A 16,096-nucleotide genomic window follows, 5' to 3' on the forward strand; every position below is an offset into this window, starting at 1 on the left:
TTATTTTATTTTATTTTCCTTAAAGATTTATTTATTTTTATATGCATTGGTGTTTTGTCTGCATGTATGTCTGTGTGAGGGTGCCAGATCCCCTAAAAATGGAGTTACAGACAGTTGTCAGCTACCATGTGCGTGCTGGGAATTGAACCTGGGTCCTTTGGGAAAGCAGCCAGTGCTCTTACCGCTGAGTCATCTCTCCATCTCTATATTTTGGTTTTTTGAGACAGAGTTTCTCTTGTGTAGCCCTCCTCTCACTCTGTAGACCAGGCTAGCCTCGAGTTCACAGAGATCTGCCTGCCTCTGCCTCCCGAGTACTAGGATTAAAAGTGTGCGCCAACATTACTAACACTAAATCTTTCTTAAAGATTCAGAGACTAGGGGCTGAAGAGATGGCTCAGAAGTTTGCTCTCCCAAAAACCTGGGTTCAACTCTCAGCACCCACATGGCAGCTCACAACTGTCTGTAACCCCAGTTCGAGGGATCCGGCATCCTCATGCAGACACACATGCAGGCAAACACCAAGAGACATAAAAATAAATTTTAAAAAAAGTTTTTCTTTTTTTTCAAGACAAGGTTTCTCTGTGTAGTCTTGGCTATCCTGGACTCACTTTGTAGACCAGCCTGCCTCTGCCTCCCAAGTGCTGGGATTAAAGGCATGTGCCACCACCACCTGGCTAAATAAATCATTTTTTAAAAATCCAAAGACTGTGCCCTTTAGAGAATCATTCACCTGCCCCCCACCCTTCCCTCCCTCCTCCCCGACTCCTCTTTCTTTCAGCTGAGGGCAATCTGTAACTCCCTCTGCCTCCCTCCCAAGTGCTAAGATTACAGATGTGCTGCCCACCATAGCTGACTTTGTATTTTACTTTCAAACCCCCTGCAAAGATGATGTGGGCTTGAAAACATTGCAAAGAGTATTATGTTCTTTTCTGAATGTGCTGAGAGATAAAAATCACTGAAAGAATATCTTTATGTATTTATCACTTTGTGATATGTATGCTAGGGCATGTGAGCACGGCACATGTATGTGAGTCCCAAACCACTTTGTGAAATGGTTTCCCTCCTTTCATCTTTTCATGGGTTCTAGGGACTGAACTCAGGTGTTTGTGGGACACAAAAGATGCCATGCAGAGCAGCCTAGCGTGCTGCCTTACCCCCGATACCGCACAGCCGGGTACTCCTTCAGGGTGGCACACAGGGTTGCGATCTGCTCTGCCAGGCGTTCCAGGATAGGATTCTTCATCTGAGCCTTGTGAGGGCTGTAGAAGCTTTGGAAAGAGTCAGCGGAGTCCAGGGAATACACCTGGGGGGTAAAGAAACACACACGGGTGTAAGTCCTACAAGTGAGCTGCTGGAGCGTCTGTCGCCCTGCCGGCCTGCTGCACGCTTTGCTTTTGTTTATCCTAGTGCCAGGCACTTCAAGTATGAGTGACCAGAGCATCCCTGACCCTTAGGCGTCTGTCTGTCACCTAAGAGAGACATGAAACACAATGGAAGTGAATTGTATGGGATGAAGAATTTGATAAGTAGCTGAGAAAAGAATAAAGTAAGCATGCCCTGGACTGATTGGGGCGGGGGGGGGGGGGCGGGGAGGTCTGGGGATGGTTACAAGGGGGTGAGGTGTTTACTGGCGCAGCAGACTTCCGTGAGGAGGGAAGGTAATGCTGAGGATCTCAGGGTGTGTACACCCAGGGTGTCTGGTGAGCAATGTCACTGGAGGTCAGTGCAAGGTTCATAGGCTGACTTGAGTTTGCTTTTAATAAACAGAGAATGATCTGGAGATTGTGCTACAACCGTGGGCAAATAAAGGAGCTTTTTATAGGTTTAATAATATCCTGTCTTTGGCAAACTGCTCTAAGTACTCTCCTCCTCCTATTCCTCCCACCCTTTTGTAAAGGGCTGTGGAAGTTAGAATTCTCGCTTTACGATAGAGTGCCCCAACTATCAGGATTCTCTCATGTTCTCATTTGTGTAAACTCCCTGGATCTCCTTTTAAAAGAGATATGATAATGGAAGTGATGGTGGCGGTGATGATGGTGGTGGTGGTGGTGGTGGTGGTGGTGATGATGATGGTGGTGATGGTGATGATGATGGTGATGATGGTGGTGATGGTGGTGATGGTGATGATGGTGGTGGTGGTGATGATGGTGGTGATGATGATGGTGATGGTGGTGATGGTGGTGATGGTGATGATGGTGGTGATGATGATGGTGGTGGTGGTGGTGGTGATGATGATGGTGGTGGTGATGGTGGTGATGATGGTGGTGGTGATGGTGATGATGGTGGTGGTGGTGGTGATGATGGTGGTGGTGATGGTGATGATGGTGGTGGTGATGGTGGTGATGATGATGGTGATGGTGGTGGTGGTGGTGATGATGGTGGTGGTGATGGTGATGATGGTGGTGATGATGGTGATGATGGTGGTGATGATGGTGATGATGGTGATGATGGTGGTGATGATGGTGGTGATGATGGTGATGATGGTGGTGGTGATGGTGGTGATGGTGGTGATGATGGTGATGATGGTGGTGATGATGGTGGTGGTGAGGTCTGGGCCTTACTCTGTAGTTCAGGCTGACCTGAATCTCACTACTTAGCTCAGGATATTCTTGGATTTGAGGTGCTTCTCTCACCTCAGAATCCTAAATGCTGGGATTATAGAGATGAGATTGTGTTTACCTTAAAACGTGATTTTATTTGCTTATTTATTTCTGAGACAGGGTTTCTCTAAGCATGCCTAGCTGTCCTGGAACTTGCTCTGTAGACCAGGTTAGCCTCAAACTCACAGAGATCAGCCTGCCACCTACCTCCTGAGTGCTGGGATTAAAGGCATGCCACTAAAGCTGGCAAAACGTGATTTTTTTTTCTAAAAAGATTTATTTATTTGTTATGTATACAATATCCTGCCTGCATGTGGGCCTGCCCACCAGAAGAGGGCACCACATCTCAATATAGACAGCTGTGGGCCACCATGTGGTTGCTGAGAATTGAACTCAGGACCTCTAGAAGAGCAGACAGTGCTCTTAACCTCTGAGCCATCTCTCCAGTCCTCACACCATGATTTTTAAATAGAATTTATTTTCATTTATGTGCATTGGTGTTTTGCCTGCATATATGTCTGTGTGAGGGTGTCAGATCTTGGGAGTTACAGACAGTTGTGAACTGTCATGTAGGTTCTGGGAATTGAACCCTGGTCCTCTGGAAGACCAGACAGTGCTCTTAACCACTGAGCCATCTCTCCAGCCCCACAAAAAGTGATTTTTAAAACATACTACTTTCTCATGTTTTCTGAAAAATAACATGGTGGTATGTGCTAAAGCTCGATTTTGTTTGCTTCAGTGATGATGGGTTCACAGGGAAGTGGGTACATATACATGGCTCTCCAGCAGGAGGCAGGCTTCAGGGCTCAGAGCAAGCAGAAAGGCCATGAGCCAGCTCTGACTGTTCCTGCTGTATCTTTTTCTTTTCCTCTCTCTGTCTCTATCTCCACCCCCGCCCTTTTTTTTTTTTTTTAAAGACAGGGTCTCATGTAGCCCAGTCTCATCTCAAACTTGTGACCTTGATCCCCTGATCCTCCTACTCCACCCACCTCCCAAATGCTAGGACTGCGGACGTGTGCTGCCATACTCCATTTGTAAAAGTCTGACTCAAGGCTCCGTGCACTCCAGGCAAACACTCTGCCCGCTGAGCTGCATCTTGCCTTTATCTAACAGCAGGCTACTCCATGGTTTTAGGAGCTGATCTACAGCGACCCGGTAGATGGCTTTCACCACTTCAGAATGGATGCAAATCCTGGGGCTTTTGATTCTTTTTGCTGGGAGAAAATGTTTGGACAAGCCCTAAAAATACTCAAATCAATTTCATATAATCTCTCACACTCAGCTTTACCTTTGTGGGCCAAAAAGCTTTTTTTTTCCCCATGGCGAGGACTTTGCTGTTGGAACCTTCGGGTGAGGGTGAATGAAGTGCTAACAGCTGACGATGGAGGTGACCATCTGTTCCCTCAGCACATGACAAGCTGGGGTTATTGCCAATAAACACAGCCTCCCTTGCAGCAGATGGGGTGCTCTGCCCTCTGCCCTGCCTCTCCTTCCCTCTTGTAGGAACAGCTACTTTGGATTATTCAAGGAGCCAGTGAAGAGGATGGAGCAAGTGACCACTGGTACCACAGCGATGACGACACTGGGCAGACGCCAAGGCGGCCAGTATCCCTTAAGTAAACACCCGCACAGTTCAAAGCGCTTGGCGACTTGGAATATGCTCCCTTCCCCCACCTGACTCTGATGGACCAGCTGGGACACAGACCGCACCTGGGACTCATAGGGGAGAAACGCGATGTTGATTTCCGTCAGCGTCTTGATGACTTTGGCTGCTCGGGACTTCACCAGCTCGTTAAACAGGGCATCTGGACATGCTGCAAGAATGACCAAAGACAGTGGGGTCTCAGTCCGTCCGTCGGCCAGCTCAGTCAACAGCCATGTTGTCACTGTCCCTTTCATTTCACTCAGACTTTTAAAACGGCACCTAGTAATAAGTTCATCACATCCTCAGCTATCCAGCACCTTGAGGTACAGAAATGGAAAATTACCTGCAGGGCCCTCGACAGAGCAAACGGCAACGCACTGAGACACACAAGCTAATAAAAACTATTTGCTGATCCCAAGGAAAGAAGAGCAAACAACAGAGGTCACTAAGAAAAGGTGAGGAAGAAAGAACCAGAAGGGAAAGGCACAAGGGGAATCGAGAGCAACGGCACAGGAGGCCATGATGCCCTCCAGGCCAGGGAAACAGCTTGTGGTGCCAGGGGCCGTCTTACTGGTTGACCGTCATCAGTGCTGTGTTCCCTATTTCTTTCTCATCTGCAAGGTTACACTCTTTGCTACTCCCTTTCTGTATTCTAAGGGGTGGCCTGTGGGGTTATCCTGAGGGAGAAGATGGGTTGAAGTCTACCTCACTTTCTCTCTGCAGCTACTCTGCTCCTAATAGCTTATCCACACACAAGCCAGCGAAAAATCAGAAAGCCGACTCTGGGACAACTGACAGGAACTCTGTCTTCCACGGCTCATCTTCTGAAGAGAGAAGATCTCGTCACTACAGTGCAAATCATTTCTTCTGCTGTCCTGACTTGGCTCGGGCTCAGTGGAGCTGTGAGGAAATGTTAACACCGGCCGGCAGGAGCAGCCCACAGGGTACTTACAGTCTGTGAAGAACACGTGAGCAGCCCGGTACTTAGCAGTCGGCGGGTCCTTAAAGTCACTGATGAGAGAGTGGACAGACTGAGAACAGGAAAAAAAAAATAAGGGGAGGGGCCATTAAATTTTATTTTAGAAGCCAGTGCAACCCATAGGTGACTGAGTCCACTGGCTTCAGGCTCACTGCACTGCAGCCAAGGGCTTCTGCCGTGTGAATCGGGCCCTGAGCACTTAAAGACAGGATTGTTCTAGAACGTGGTTCACTCCAGAGTGACAGCGTCAGTGCCCCTGGAACCTGGACCCACAAAACTGCTCAGAACCTTCCAGAAGTCTCATGTTGATGATGCTCTGGCAGTTTAGCTACAGAAACTTACCGGAAAGCCAGTTTTTAAAAGTAAAAATAACATGTGAAACTCAGGGGAATTAAAAAATATATTATATACACATACATACATACACATAAGAGCCCTTAGGGTTTCTATTGCTGTGCTAAAATACCATGACCAAAGCAACTTGGGGAGGAAAGGGTTAATTTCCAATCATAGCTCTATAGCACTGTCTGTGGAGTCAGAACAGAGGGCAGGGCAGGAACCTGAAGGCAGGAACTGAGGTAGAGGCCTAGAGGAGGGTGGCTGACTGCCTTGCTCAGCCTGCTTTTGAAAATACATACCATCAGAGAACCACTTGGGCCTATGAGTGGCACTGCCCATGTGCCCGGTCACATCAGTCAATAATCAAGAAATCAAGTGTCCTTCAGGCTTGCCCACAGATCATCTGATGGAGATATTTTCTCAGTTGAAGTTCCTTTTCCCAGAAAACTCTTTTTTTTTCCTTGGTTTTTAGAGACAGGGTTTCTCTGTATAACAGCTCTGGCTGTCCTGGAACTCCCTCTGTAGTCCAGGCTGGCCTCAAACTCACAGAGATCCACCTGCCTCTGCCTCATGAGTGCTGGGATTAAAGGCGTGCGCCACCACGGCCTGACCCTCCCAGAAAACTGTGTCAAGTTGACTAAACAAAACAAACAAACAAACCTCAAACAAAACACCTGGCAACAACTATCAGCCAAAAAGAGGGAGACGGTCCGTGTATAGATCTGTTCTGACAAATCTGAGTACAAGCTGGATACTGAAGAAATAACCCCTGGAAACACAAAATGCCAAGGCCTGGAAGTAGATCCACCTAGAGAGCATGCGGAACCTCGACTGCTGAAGAGGGGAGTTCAGGGCGCCAGCGCTGGCTGTCCCCTCTGTGTGCTGGCTGTCCCCTCTGTGTGCTGGCTGTCCCCTCTGTGTGCTGGCTGTCCCCTCTGTGTGCTGGCTGTCCCCTCTGTGTGCTGGCTGTCCACTCTGTGTGCTGGCTGTCCCCTCTGTGTGCTGGCTGTCCCCTCTGTGTGCTGGCTGTCCCCTCTGTGTGCTGGCTGTCCCCTCTGTGTGCTGGCTGTCCCCTCTGTGTGCTGGCTGTCCCCTGTGTGCTGGCTGTCCACTCTGTGTGCTGGCTGTCCCCTCTGTGTGCTGGCTGTCCACTCTGTGTGCTGGCTGTCCACTCTGCGGCAGCTGCGTTTCCTGCGGCTTACCGCACGCCCAAGGGCCCCCTCCCTGCCTGCCTCTGACGACATGCTTCAACAGAGCCGCGTGTTAAATGCATGCTTAACCTAGAAACGTCGGGAGCTCTGGGCCGGAGCCTCAGCCTGAGCCGGGGACACTGAGGGGCGTACCTTCTCAGACGGGGTGATGAGGTACACGGCCTCCAGGCTGGGGAGCGGCTCTCTGCGCTTGTTGATATCCTCCACAACTAGACAAAGACACAGGCTGGAGTTAGTAAGACAACTGCAAGCTATCCGGCCAGGCCTCAGACTAGCACAGGCAGGACCCAAAGAGACCCCCTGCACCATCTTTAAGCACCTCATTCCTGGGAAATGAGGCCTGAGGTGCTAGAACCCCGAAATCCTACCATAGCAGGTCCTGCCCGCTCCAGCGTGCACGCTTTGGCCTGTTCTGAGCCCCTTCGCCCCTTCAGTTCCTTCTCGCCTAACTGATCCCCTAGAATTCCTTTCAAATCCCACGACGGGTGTATCTGCCAACAGCTCTCCTGAGCTGGAGACACAGCTCGTGGTGCAGAGCACTTGCCAAGCACACATGTGGCCCAGGGTTCCCCCGCCAGCTCCGTGCACCAATGCACCAAGCAGATGCTTTCCTGTGCACTCCTAATGAGGTGTTGCAAATGTATCGTCCGAGTGACTGCGCTTCTTCCAAGAGCTCCAAGATGCAGCAAAGCCAGGGGCTTTGGATTACATGTTTTCTTTATAGACACGGAGACGGTAATGTAGACCAGGCTGGCCTTGAAATCAGAGATGTGCGCGACCATACCAGGCTAGCCCACATGATTATGTAGCCAGCACTTTACTGACTCACCTATCTCCTCAGTCACTTTCTTCTTGTCCCTTGTTTATCAGACTTAGCAGTGTAACTGTGAGCAGTCAGTGGTTGCCTGTCTCCCCGGCTGTAAGATGTGCTGCAGTGTAAGCACTCTACCTTTTTAAAAAAGATTATTTATTTACTATGTACATAGTGTTCTTCTTGCATATATGCTTGTACGACAGAAGAGGACACCAGATCTTCTCATTATATATAATTATGAGCCACCATGTGGTTGCTGGGAATTGAACTCAGGGCCTTAGGAAGAGGAGTCAGTGCTCTTAACCTCTGAGCCGTCTCTCCAGCCCTCTCTACCGCCCCCCCCCTTTTTTTTTTTTGGTTTTTTGAGACAGGGTTTCTCTGTGTAGCCTTGGCTGTCCTGGACTCGCTCTGTAGACCAGGCTGGCCTCGAACTCACAGCGATCCGCCTGCCTCTGCCCCCCGAGTGCTGGGATTAAAGGTGTGCGCCACCATGCGCGGCTCCTTTTTTTTTCTTTTTTGATACAGCATCTTACTCATAGCCCAGGTTGGGCCCAAATCTCACTACATAGCCCAAGCTATTCTTGAATTTATGGTAATCCTCTTGACACCTGAGTGTTGACATTACAGGCGTGTGCCACACATCTAACCATTCTCCTCTTATTTTTTTTTAATTGTTTTACACTTGTTTGCTTACTGAGTTAGTGTGTATGTATGTGTGTGTGTGTGTGCATGCGTGCACATGGAGGCCAAAGGAAAACCTATGGATGTTGGTTCCCTCCTCCAAAACCTGAGTTTTGTCCTCAGGGACCAAATGGGTTATTAGACTTGGCAGCAAATGTCCTTGCCAGCAAGCCATATCACCAGCCCCAACCTTTCCAACCTTGATGGGTGTTTTGGCTGTTTCCTTGCGGGCCTCTTGTGAGTAACAGTCTGTGAACACTCGAGTCCATGTTTGCTGGGCACGCGCCTGAGCTGGGGCAGAATCCGCATCTACCTCTGAGCCTGCTGTGCCACAGGCACGCATACCTTAAACTTTATCGCATATTGTCAAGTGCTCTTTGCAGCCGCTGCAGACTGACGTCTCTTCACTCAGCTCCCCCAGCCTCAGCTGGAGCACACAGGTGTCTCAAATCCCTCATCAGTATGCAGGCGGGAACTTTTCACATGTGTGTCAGCTATTTGGGTCTCTTCCTTAAGTATTTCGTTGTTTTCTCCCTCTATTGGGTGGAGTGCCATCTTGCTTTTTAAAATGTTTATTTTTAAATTACATATATAAGCGTGTCTGTGTGTGGGTTTGGCCCCTGGAGGCCAGCAGAGGGCAGCAGATTCCGCAATGAGCCACCTGATGTGGGTGCTGGGAACGGAACCTGGATCTCTGAAAGGGCAGCATGCGTTCTTAGTCACCTAACCATCTCCTCAACCCCAGGCTGTTTCTCCATCTGGCTCTTCTATGTGGCATTCTTAGCATGCATTTTGTTTGTCTGTCTGTTTCCGAGACAGGGTTTCTCTGTGTAGCTTTGGCTGTTCTGGACTCGCTTTGTAGAGCAGGCTGGCCTCAAACTCATAGAGATCTGCCTGCCTCTGCCTCCCTGAGTGCCGAGCCCTTTAGCATGCATTTAAGGAGCACTTGTGCTGCACTCTGTGAGGGCTCCAGGCCCAAAGAGGCTTACAGTCTTACCACACAGGCTGCCGGAAGCATCTAAGTGCCCAGGACAGCAATGAACAGGGAGGGTACGGCATGCTGCAAGGGAAGGTGGAGGGGGCCGTGCTCACTTGTGATCCCCTCGGTCATGATGTCTGTCATCTTGCAGCAGGAGGACAACATCCTCATGCTCAACTGATCCACCACCAGCACCTGGAAGGAAGAGATCGGCTTAGAGCTGCACAGTGGCTGGCTGCCCTCATTCTCTCCCTGGCTTCCTGTAGGAGGCTCCCAAGGAACATTCGGCCGGGAAAAAAGAAAAAAAGGAAAAAGAAAGAAAACAAAAACAAAAAACCCTATTCAGATCTAGCCAATGCACAGCACATTCTCCACAGTTATGTGGAGAGCAGGCACTGACTCTGACATGAACTCTAGTGCTCCATATTTGACTACTTCCCCTTGGTGGGGAGACCTGGTGGCACTCAGAAGAAGGGTAAGCAGGCTACCAGGAAGAGACCTGATAGGCTTTGATCATCAGGTGGAGGAGGAGGTCCTCTTCTGTCACAGACCTAGGGGAGGGGAATAGGGTGAAAGAGGGAAGGAGGGGGGAACAGCAAGATACAAGTGAGATGTGATCTGAATATATTATTTAAATAAAAAATAAAAAACAAAATTTTTTTAAAAGAAGAAGCTGGGCGTGGTGGTGCATGCCTGTAATTCCAGCTCTCAGGGAGGCAGAGGCAGGCGGATCTCTGTGAGTTTGAGGGCAGCCTGGTATACAAAGCGAGTCTAGGACAACCAGAGAAACCCTGTCTCGAAAAACAAAACAAAACAACAACAACAAATATATATAATCGGAATGTAGAATATGGGAGAAGGTGTCCTCTGTGGCCCCCAGGTACACTGGGATACACACTTGCTTTTCCTTCCCAACTTGACCCGCTAGACAATAGTGTTTACTCTCACTGACGTGACTTCATAAACCTCAAAGACACTCAGAAGCATTTACACGAACTGAAGTGAAAAGAGGAGGACTCATGTACAGTGGCAGCACTCAGAGTCAGCCATATCTGGGGGTCTTTGCAGATCCTAACTCGCTCTCACTGGGGACTGGCTCGTGTCCACACACACGGCGGCTCCCGGGGCTCAGCGCAGCTCCCGTCAGGCTCCCCACCCCCACCCCAAGCAGCACACATCTTTGTCCAGGCTGGAAACACAAGAATGCTCCGCCCTGAAGTGTCCATCTTTCCTATGTCCTTTCACTCCACAGTAGAAAGAAAAAGGCAACAGTGAAAACAAGGCCTTTTCTTCTCCTCAAGATACAAAGCAAGAAGAGGCCCTGAGCATGGGAGCCAACTGCGCAGACGACCCGATCAGAGAGCTTCTGTACAGCAGTCCCCTGGTTACATCTGAGGAGGCAGCTGAAGTCCCCATGTCTACCAAGCCCCACCTGATGGAAAGGGTGACAGACAGACTAGCCTATGAGTTCCCACCAGATGACCTCCCCTCTGGAACCTGTGAGAACCAAAACACAACACCACAGGCCAGAACTGAGCTTTGAAGTCCGAGGCCCAACGAACCTGAGCATGTGTGGGCTTTGACCCCAGGGAAATGTGAAGTTCCAAACGGACAGTGAGGGACCTTCACCAGCACAGGGCACGTTCCAGAAGCATCCCAGCAGCTCAGGGCCAGTGCGATGCCTACCTCAGAGAACCTTCACCGGCTGAGCCATCACCCTGGCTCCACATCCAGGAAGAGACTTCTGAACCAAAGCTCAGACACAATGCACACAGCACCATACTCACCCTGGGAAAAGCTCTTGTTTCTATCCCCGCCCCCCAACTCCAACTCTATCTTCTTTGTCTCTTGAATGTGTGTGGGAGGGGTCGAGAGGCATGTTTGCATGCATGTGTTCATGTGTGTGCAAAGGAATGCACAAGCTGATGTCAGGTGTTCTCTTCAACAGCTGGTTTTCTGGGGCAAGGTCTCTCACTGATCCCCAACTCCCTGATTCTGCTAGTGCAGTTGGCAGGCTTGCCCAGAGAGCCAGGCTCCAGCTCCTGAGTGTGTGTGTGTGGGGGGGGGGCAGAGGGGGATGGGATCACAGACGGGTCGCCACCCTGCCCAGCTTTCTTGTAAGACTGTGGGGATGTAAGCTCTGGTCCTTACACTGTCGCGCATCATGTACTTCATCCCCTGAGCGGTCTCCCCAGCCCTTTACGCACACGAACCCTTAGGGTCACAGACTACTCTACTCACCTTCCACTCCCCCTTCTTCTTAACCTTCTTGATCACATCGTGCATGATCTCTAAAAACAGAGGGAGGGGGAGAAAAAGGGAGGGAGGGAGGGAGGAAAGGAGGGAGAGAGGGAGGGAGGGAGGGAGGGAGAGAGAGAATATGTTACTGTAATTTCAGAGACTTCCACCCGCCATTAGACTAGGGCATCTTCCCTTGCTCCCTCAGTCGCGCAGTTCAACCCATCTGTTCACAGAGCCACAGCCACCCCCCCCCCCAGGCGGTTCTTTTCCTGTCTCCTTAACTCATTTTGATCTCAGGGCTTGCTTCTTGATGCTGTTTTTCAAAACAAAGAATCCCCGAGATTGGCTATAAAGTAACTGTAGGCATTGAGGGAGCAAGACTGAGCCAGGCACGTGGCCACCTCTGTAATTGCAGACCTTTGGGGCTGAAGTAGGCAAATTCTGAGTCTGAGGCCAGGCTGGGACACAGAGGTAAAACAGAATGCTAGCCTGGACAGTATAGAGAGATACTGTTCCAAAAACAAACTAGAAAAAAAACATTAACTGATTCATCAAAAATAATACTAAACCAGCGTATGTCAACATAAATAATATTTTAGTGAATGAATAGTAACTGTATTTTCCTCAATAAAAAAAAATTAGGAGAACGCTGGGGTCTTACATTTTTGTAGCTCTCCTGAATGTCTGGCTTCAAGGGGACAGCTGTCTGTCCCTTCTGCTTCTGAAGCCCATCTGTCTGGCATCGGGTGACATCTGGACAGGGCTCAGAAGAGCATGAAAAGGAGGCCAGTGGCCTCACAGCCCTCCTATGGAGGCAGCTGTGATCTGTGTCCCCACCCCCAGGATGGTAGATCTGAGAACCACTGCTGTAAGTACACAAAAGGCTCTGACCAGGTCTCAGGCCCAAGGGTCCCCCTCAAACTCGACAGCCGGGAGCAGCTCGAGGTCTCCTGAGCTCATCTGTGCCACGCTGCCGCCACTGCTGTCATGTCAGGAGGCCAGTTTCTACAACTCCACAGCCCTACAGGACCGGCCACAGAAGCCTCACACATATCTAGACAGCCACAGAAGCCACATAGGAAATATGATTTTTGCTGCTCAGAAAGGCCAGGCCCTATACTATCCTGCAATGATGGCAAGGCTCACAGCAGAGATTGGCAGATGTCTCAAGCCCTCAGGCCCTTGCTGCCCTTCTAGGACACGGAAGGTCTTTTTTGTTATTCTGTGTAGCCTTGGCTATTCTGGACTCACTTTGTAGATCAAGCTGGCTTCAAACTCACAGATATCTGCCTGCCTCTGCCTCCCTCATTGCTGGATCTCTGTGAGTTCAAGGACAGCCTGGTCTGCAAAGTAAGTCCAGGACAGTAAAGAATATACAGAGAAACCTTGTCTCGAAAAATAAAACAAAAAAACAAACAAAAAGATGTATGCCACTACATACAATGCAGCAATACAAAACTTGAAAAACACAGATAAGTCATACTTAAAATACACCTAATGCTTGTTTCAAGAGACTGAAGAGGGAAGATGGCAAGTTGGAAGACAGCCTGGGTAATAACTGGGAAACTGTCTCCAAAGCTCAGTGACAGGGCACGCACAGGGCCCTGGGTCCAATAGCCAATATCATAAAAGGGAACAAAAGAAAAGCCATTTATTTGTAATCTTGCCCACTTAAAATGTATTTAGTTAACATTTAGTTCATTTTATGCCAGCTTTCCCTATGTAACTTCATATAGCTGAGGTCACATTTAATGTTTTTCTTTTACTCTACGTACTCATTTTCATGTGTTAATAAAACTGATATGCTCAAAGTACACTACATGCTTGCATGGAAATAACCTTATGGAACCCTGTCTTAAAAGTTAAAATAAGCTGGGCATGGTGGCACATGCCTGTAATCCCAGCACTCAGGAGGCAGAGGCAGGTGGACCTTTGTGAGTTCAAGGCCAGCCTGGTCTACAAAGTGAGTCCAGGACAGCTAAGGCTACACAAATTTAAAAAACAAGTTAAAATAAATAGAGCTGAGCATGGTATGGTGGCACACACCTTTAATCCCAGCACTCAGGAGGTAGAGGCAGGTGGATCGCTTTGAGTTCCAGGCCAGCCTGGTCTACAAAATGAGTCCAGGACAGCCAAGGCTCCAAAGAAAAACCCTGTCTCAGGGAAAAAAAAAATTAAAATAAATAAAATAGAAAAATAAGATTAATATGGGAGAAACACTTCTACTTCCTGGGATTTAGTTGTTCATGGTAATTTCAGAGGATTGAACGTAGAGTCGCACACACGCTAGGCAAATGCTCTACCACTGAGCTACATCCCCAGCCAGCTCTCTAGGATTTTAAATGCCAGCATAAAAGGCTACAGCTTACTCAAAAATATTCTCAGGGGACATTTAATTTGCTTATACTGTGGTATGGTGAAAAACTGGACACAAAGTGATTGAGTAAATTAGGGTGTATTACTGTAATAGACTACTGTGCGCCCGCCTGTTGGAAACAATGGGACAGGAAAGCACATGTCTATGCCTTCACTCCCTCCCTTGGTGAACCACACTGCACAACATGGAGGAGCAACACAAGCTCCAGCCAGCTCCCGAGGCCTCACAGGCTCAGGATGGAGCAACTGCCCAATGAAAGCAGCACCCGACACATCTCCTAAGCACCCTGAAAGGAATACTCAGGGAGCCAGGACACAGCACAAACAGCAGCAAGGCAGTCCCCAGGAAGTAGGGCCACCAGATAGAGAGGAGAGAGGGACACTCACAGAGGCTTGCAGGGGACAAAGAAAAGACACTTGGCATTTGCTTGGGGCCGAGGATGGAGGCTGACCACACAGTGCACTGTGGCCCTTGGCAAAGGGTATGTTTTTATTGGCTGGGTGCTGTGAAACTATGGGAGATAGGGAGCTAACCTATGTGCTGTGCATGAGGGTGGCAAGCAGCGGGTCGATGTGACACATGATATATGAAAACCCCAGTACTTGAGATAGGATCAGACACCGAGACAGAGATTATTATAGGGGTACAAAGAGAGGAGACATGGCCAATAGGAGAATACCAGGGTTTTTTGTTTGTTTGTTTGGTTTGGTTTTTGGTTTTTCGAGACAGGGTTTCTCTGTGTAGCCTTGACTGTCCTGGACTCACTCTGTAGACCAGGCTGGCCTCAAACTCACAGCGATCTGCCTGCCTCTGCCTCCCGAGTGCTGGGATTAAAGGTGTGCCCCACCACGCCCGGCTGAGAATACCAGTTTTATTTGGCCTTTTTAAAATGTGAAAAGTGGGGCGGGGAAAATAATAACTCAGTGGCTGCTCTTGTAGAGGACCTGGCTCCACTCCCAGCACCCACATGCTGCCTACAGCATCTACAGCTCCAGTTCTGGGCAAGCAAACATCTCTTCCAGCCACTTTGAGCACTATGCAGGCAAAACACCCACACAGATAAGATAAGAAAAGTTTTAAAAGGGAGGCAGAGGCAGGAGAATTTCTGTGAGTTCAAAGTCAGCCTGGTCTACATAGTGAGTTCCAGGATAGCCAGGGCTATGTGACCAGACCCTGTCTGGTGTGGCAGTTGGATAAGGTGGATGAGAGCCATCCAAGGGGGCGGTGCTGGGTAGGTAGTTGAAGATGGGGCGATGGCGCCCCAGTGTAGAAGAATGGTCTCAGCAGCGGCTACAAACGGAGAAGTTATAGAGCAACAGGAGGGGCCTGGAAAGACGGCTCAGCAGTGAGGACAGCACCCGCCGCTCTGCGGAGGACTTGGAGTTCAGCTCCCAACACTCACAAGGGCAGCTCGCAACTTCCAGGAACGCCAGCTCCAGCAGATCCAGCGCCTTCTTCTGGCCACCTCAAGTACTTGCACGCACACGCGCGCACACACATACAACAACTAAAACTTTAGCTTCTGGAGAAATGGCTTAGCAGTTAGGAGAACTGACTGCTCTTGCAGAGGGCTCAGGGGCTGATTCCCAGCACCCACGCATGGCAAGTCATAGCTATCTATAACTCCAGTCCCAGGGGATCTGACATCTTCTTCTGACCTCTGTGGTCACTACATGCAAATGGTGCAAGGATAGACATACAGGCAAAATACCCATGCATATAAAATGAAAATAAAGGTTAGAAATTAAAATAAACCTAAAACTTTAAAATATATATATAGAGAGAAATAGGATGTAAGACTGGATAAAATCCGTAACTCTGGCCGGGTGGTGGGTGACTCAAGCCTTTAATCCCAGCAGTCAGAGGCAGACTGGGTCTCTGTGAGTTCAAGGCCAACCTGGTTTACATACAGAGTGAGTTCCAGGTCAGCCAAGGCTACACAGAGAAACCCTGTCTCAAAAATAAAAAACAAACAAACAAGCAACTGATGATGATGATAATGATAATAACAACAATAACAACAACAACAACTCCGGAGACATGAGCTTGGCTACTTTGACAGGCTTTCAGCAAGACAAGATGGAACCGGACTAGAGGGAGGGAGGAGGGCGGACTGAGAGATGACCTTGACAATCCTTTCAGAAAGACTTGCTAAAAGGTAGCAGAGAACAAAGAAACTGACAGAACAGAGATGAGACAGCAAAGGAAGGTTTTGTTTGTTCTGAAAGAT

General features: G+C 49.0%; 1 protein-coding gene across 2 annotated transcripts in view; it reads right to left on the bottom strand.

Moving 5' to 3' along the window:
* STXBP1 (syntaxin binding protein 1) overlaps window positions 1–16,096 on the bottom strand; it is a 64,938-nt gene that overhangs the window by 25,721 nt on the left and 23,121 nt on the right. For both annotated transcript variants that reach the window (XM_084799373.1, XM_084799374.1), the window contains exons 2-7: window positions 11,490–11,539; window positions 9,362–9,443; window positions 6,907–6,983; window positions 5,198–5,276; window positions 4,311–4,414; window positions 1,155–1,303 (exon numbers count right to left, since the gene is read on the bottom strand). In XM_084799373.1, coding sequence (XP_084655499.1) covers window positions 1,155–1,303; window positions 4,311–4,414; window positions 5,198–5,276; window positions 6,907–6,983; window positions 9,362–9,443; window positions 11,490–11,539 — 541 coding nt within the window. The remainder of the gene's footprint in view (window positions 1–1,154; window positions 1,304–4,310; window positions 4,415–5,197; window positions 5,277–6,906; window positions 6,984–9,361; window positions 9,444–11,489; window positions 11,540–16,096) is intronic.

This window comes from Acomys minous (assembly GCF_964271855.1).
Source record: "Acomys minous genome assembly, chromosome: 10".
NCBI lineage: Eukaryota > Metazoa > Chordata > Mammalia > Rodentia > Muridae > Acomys > Acomys minous.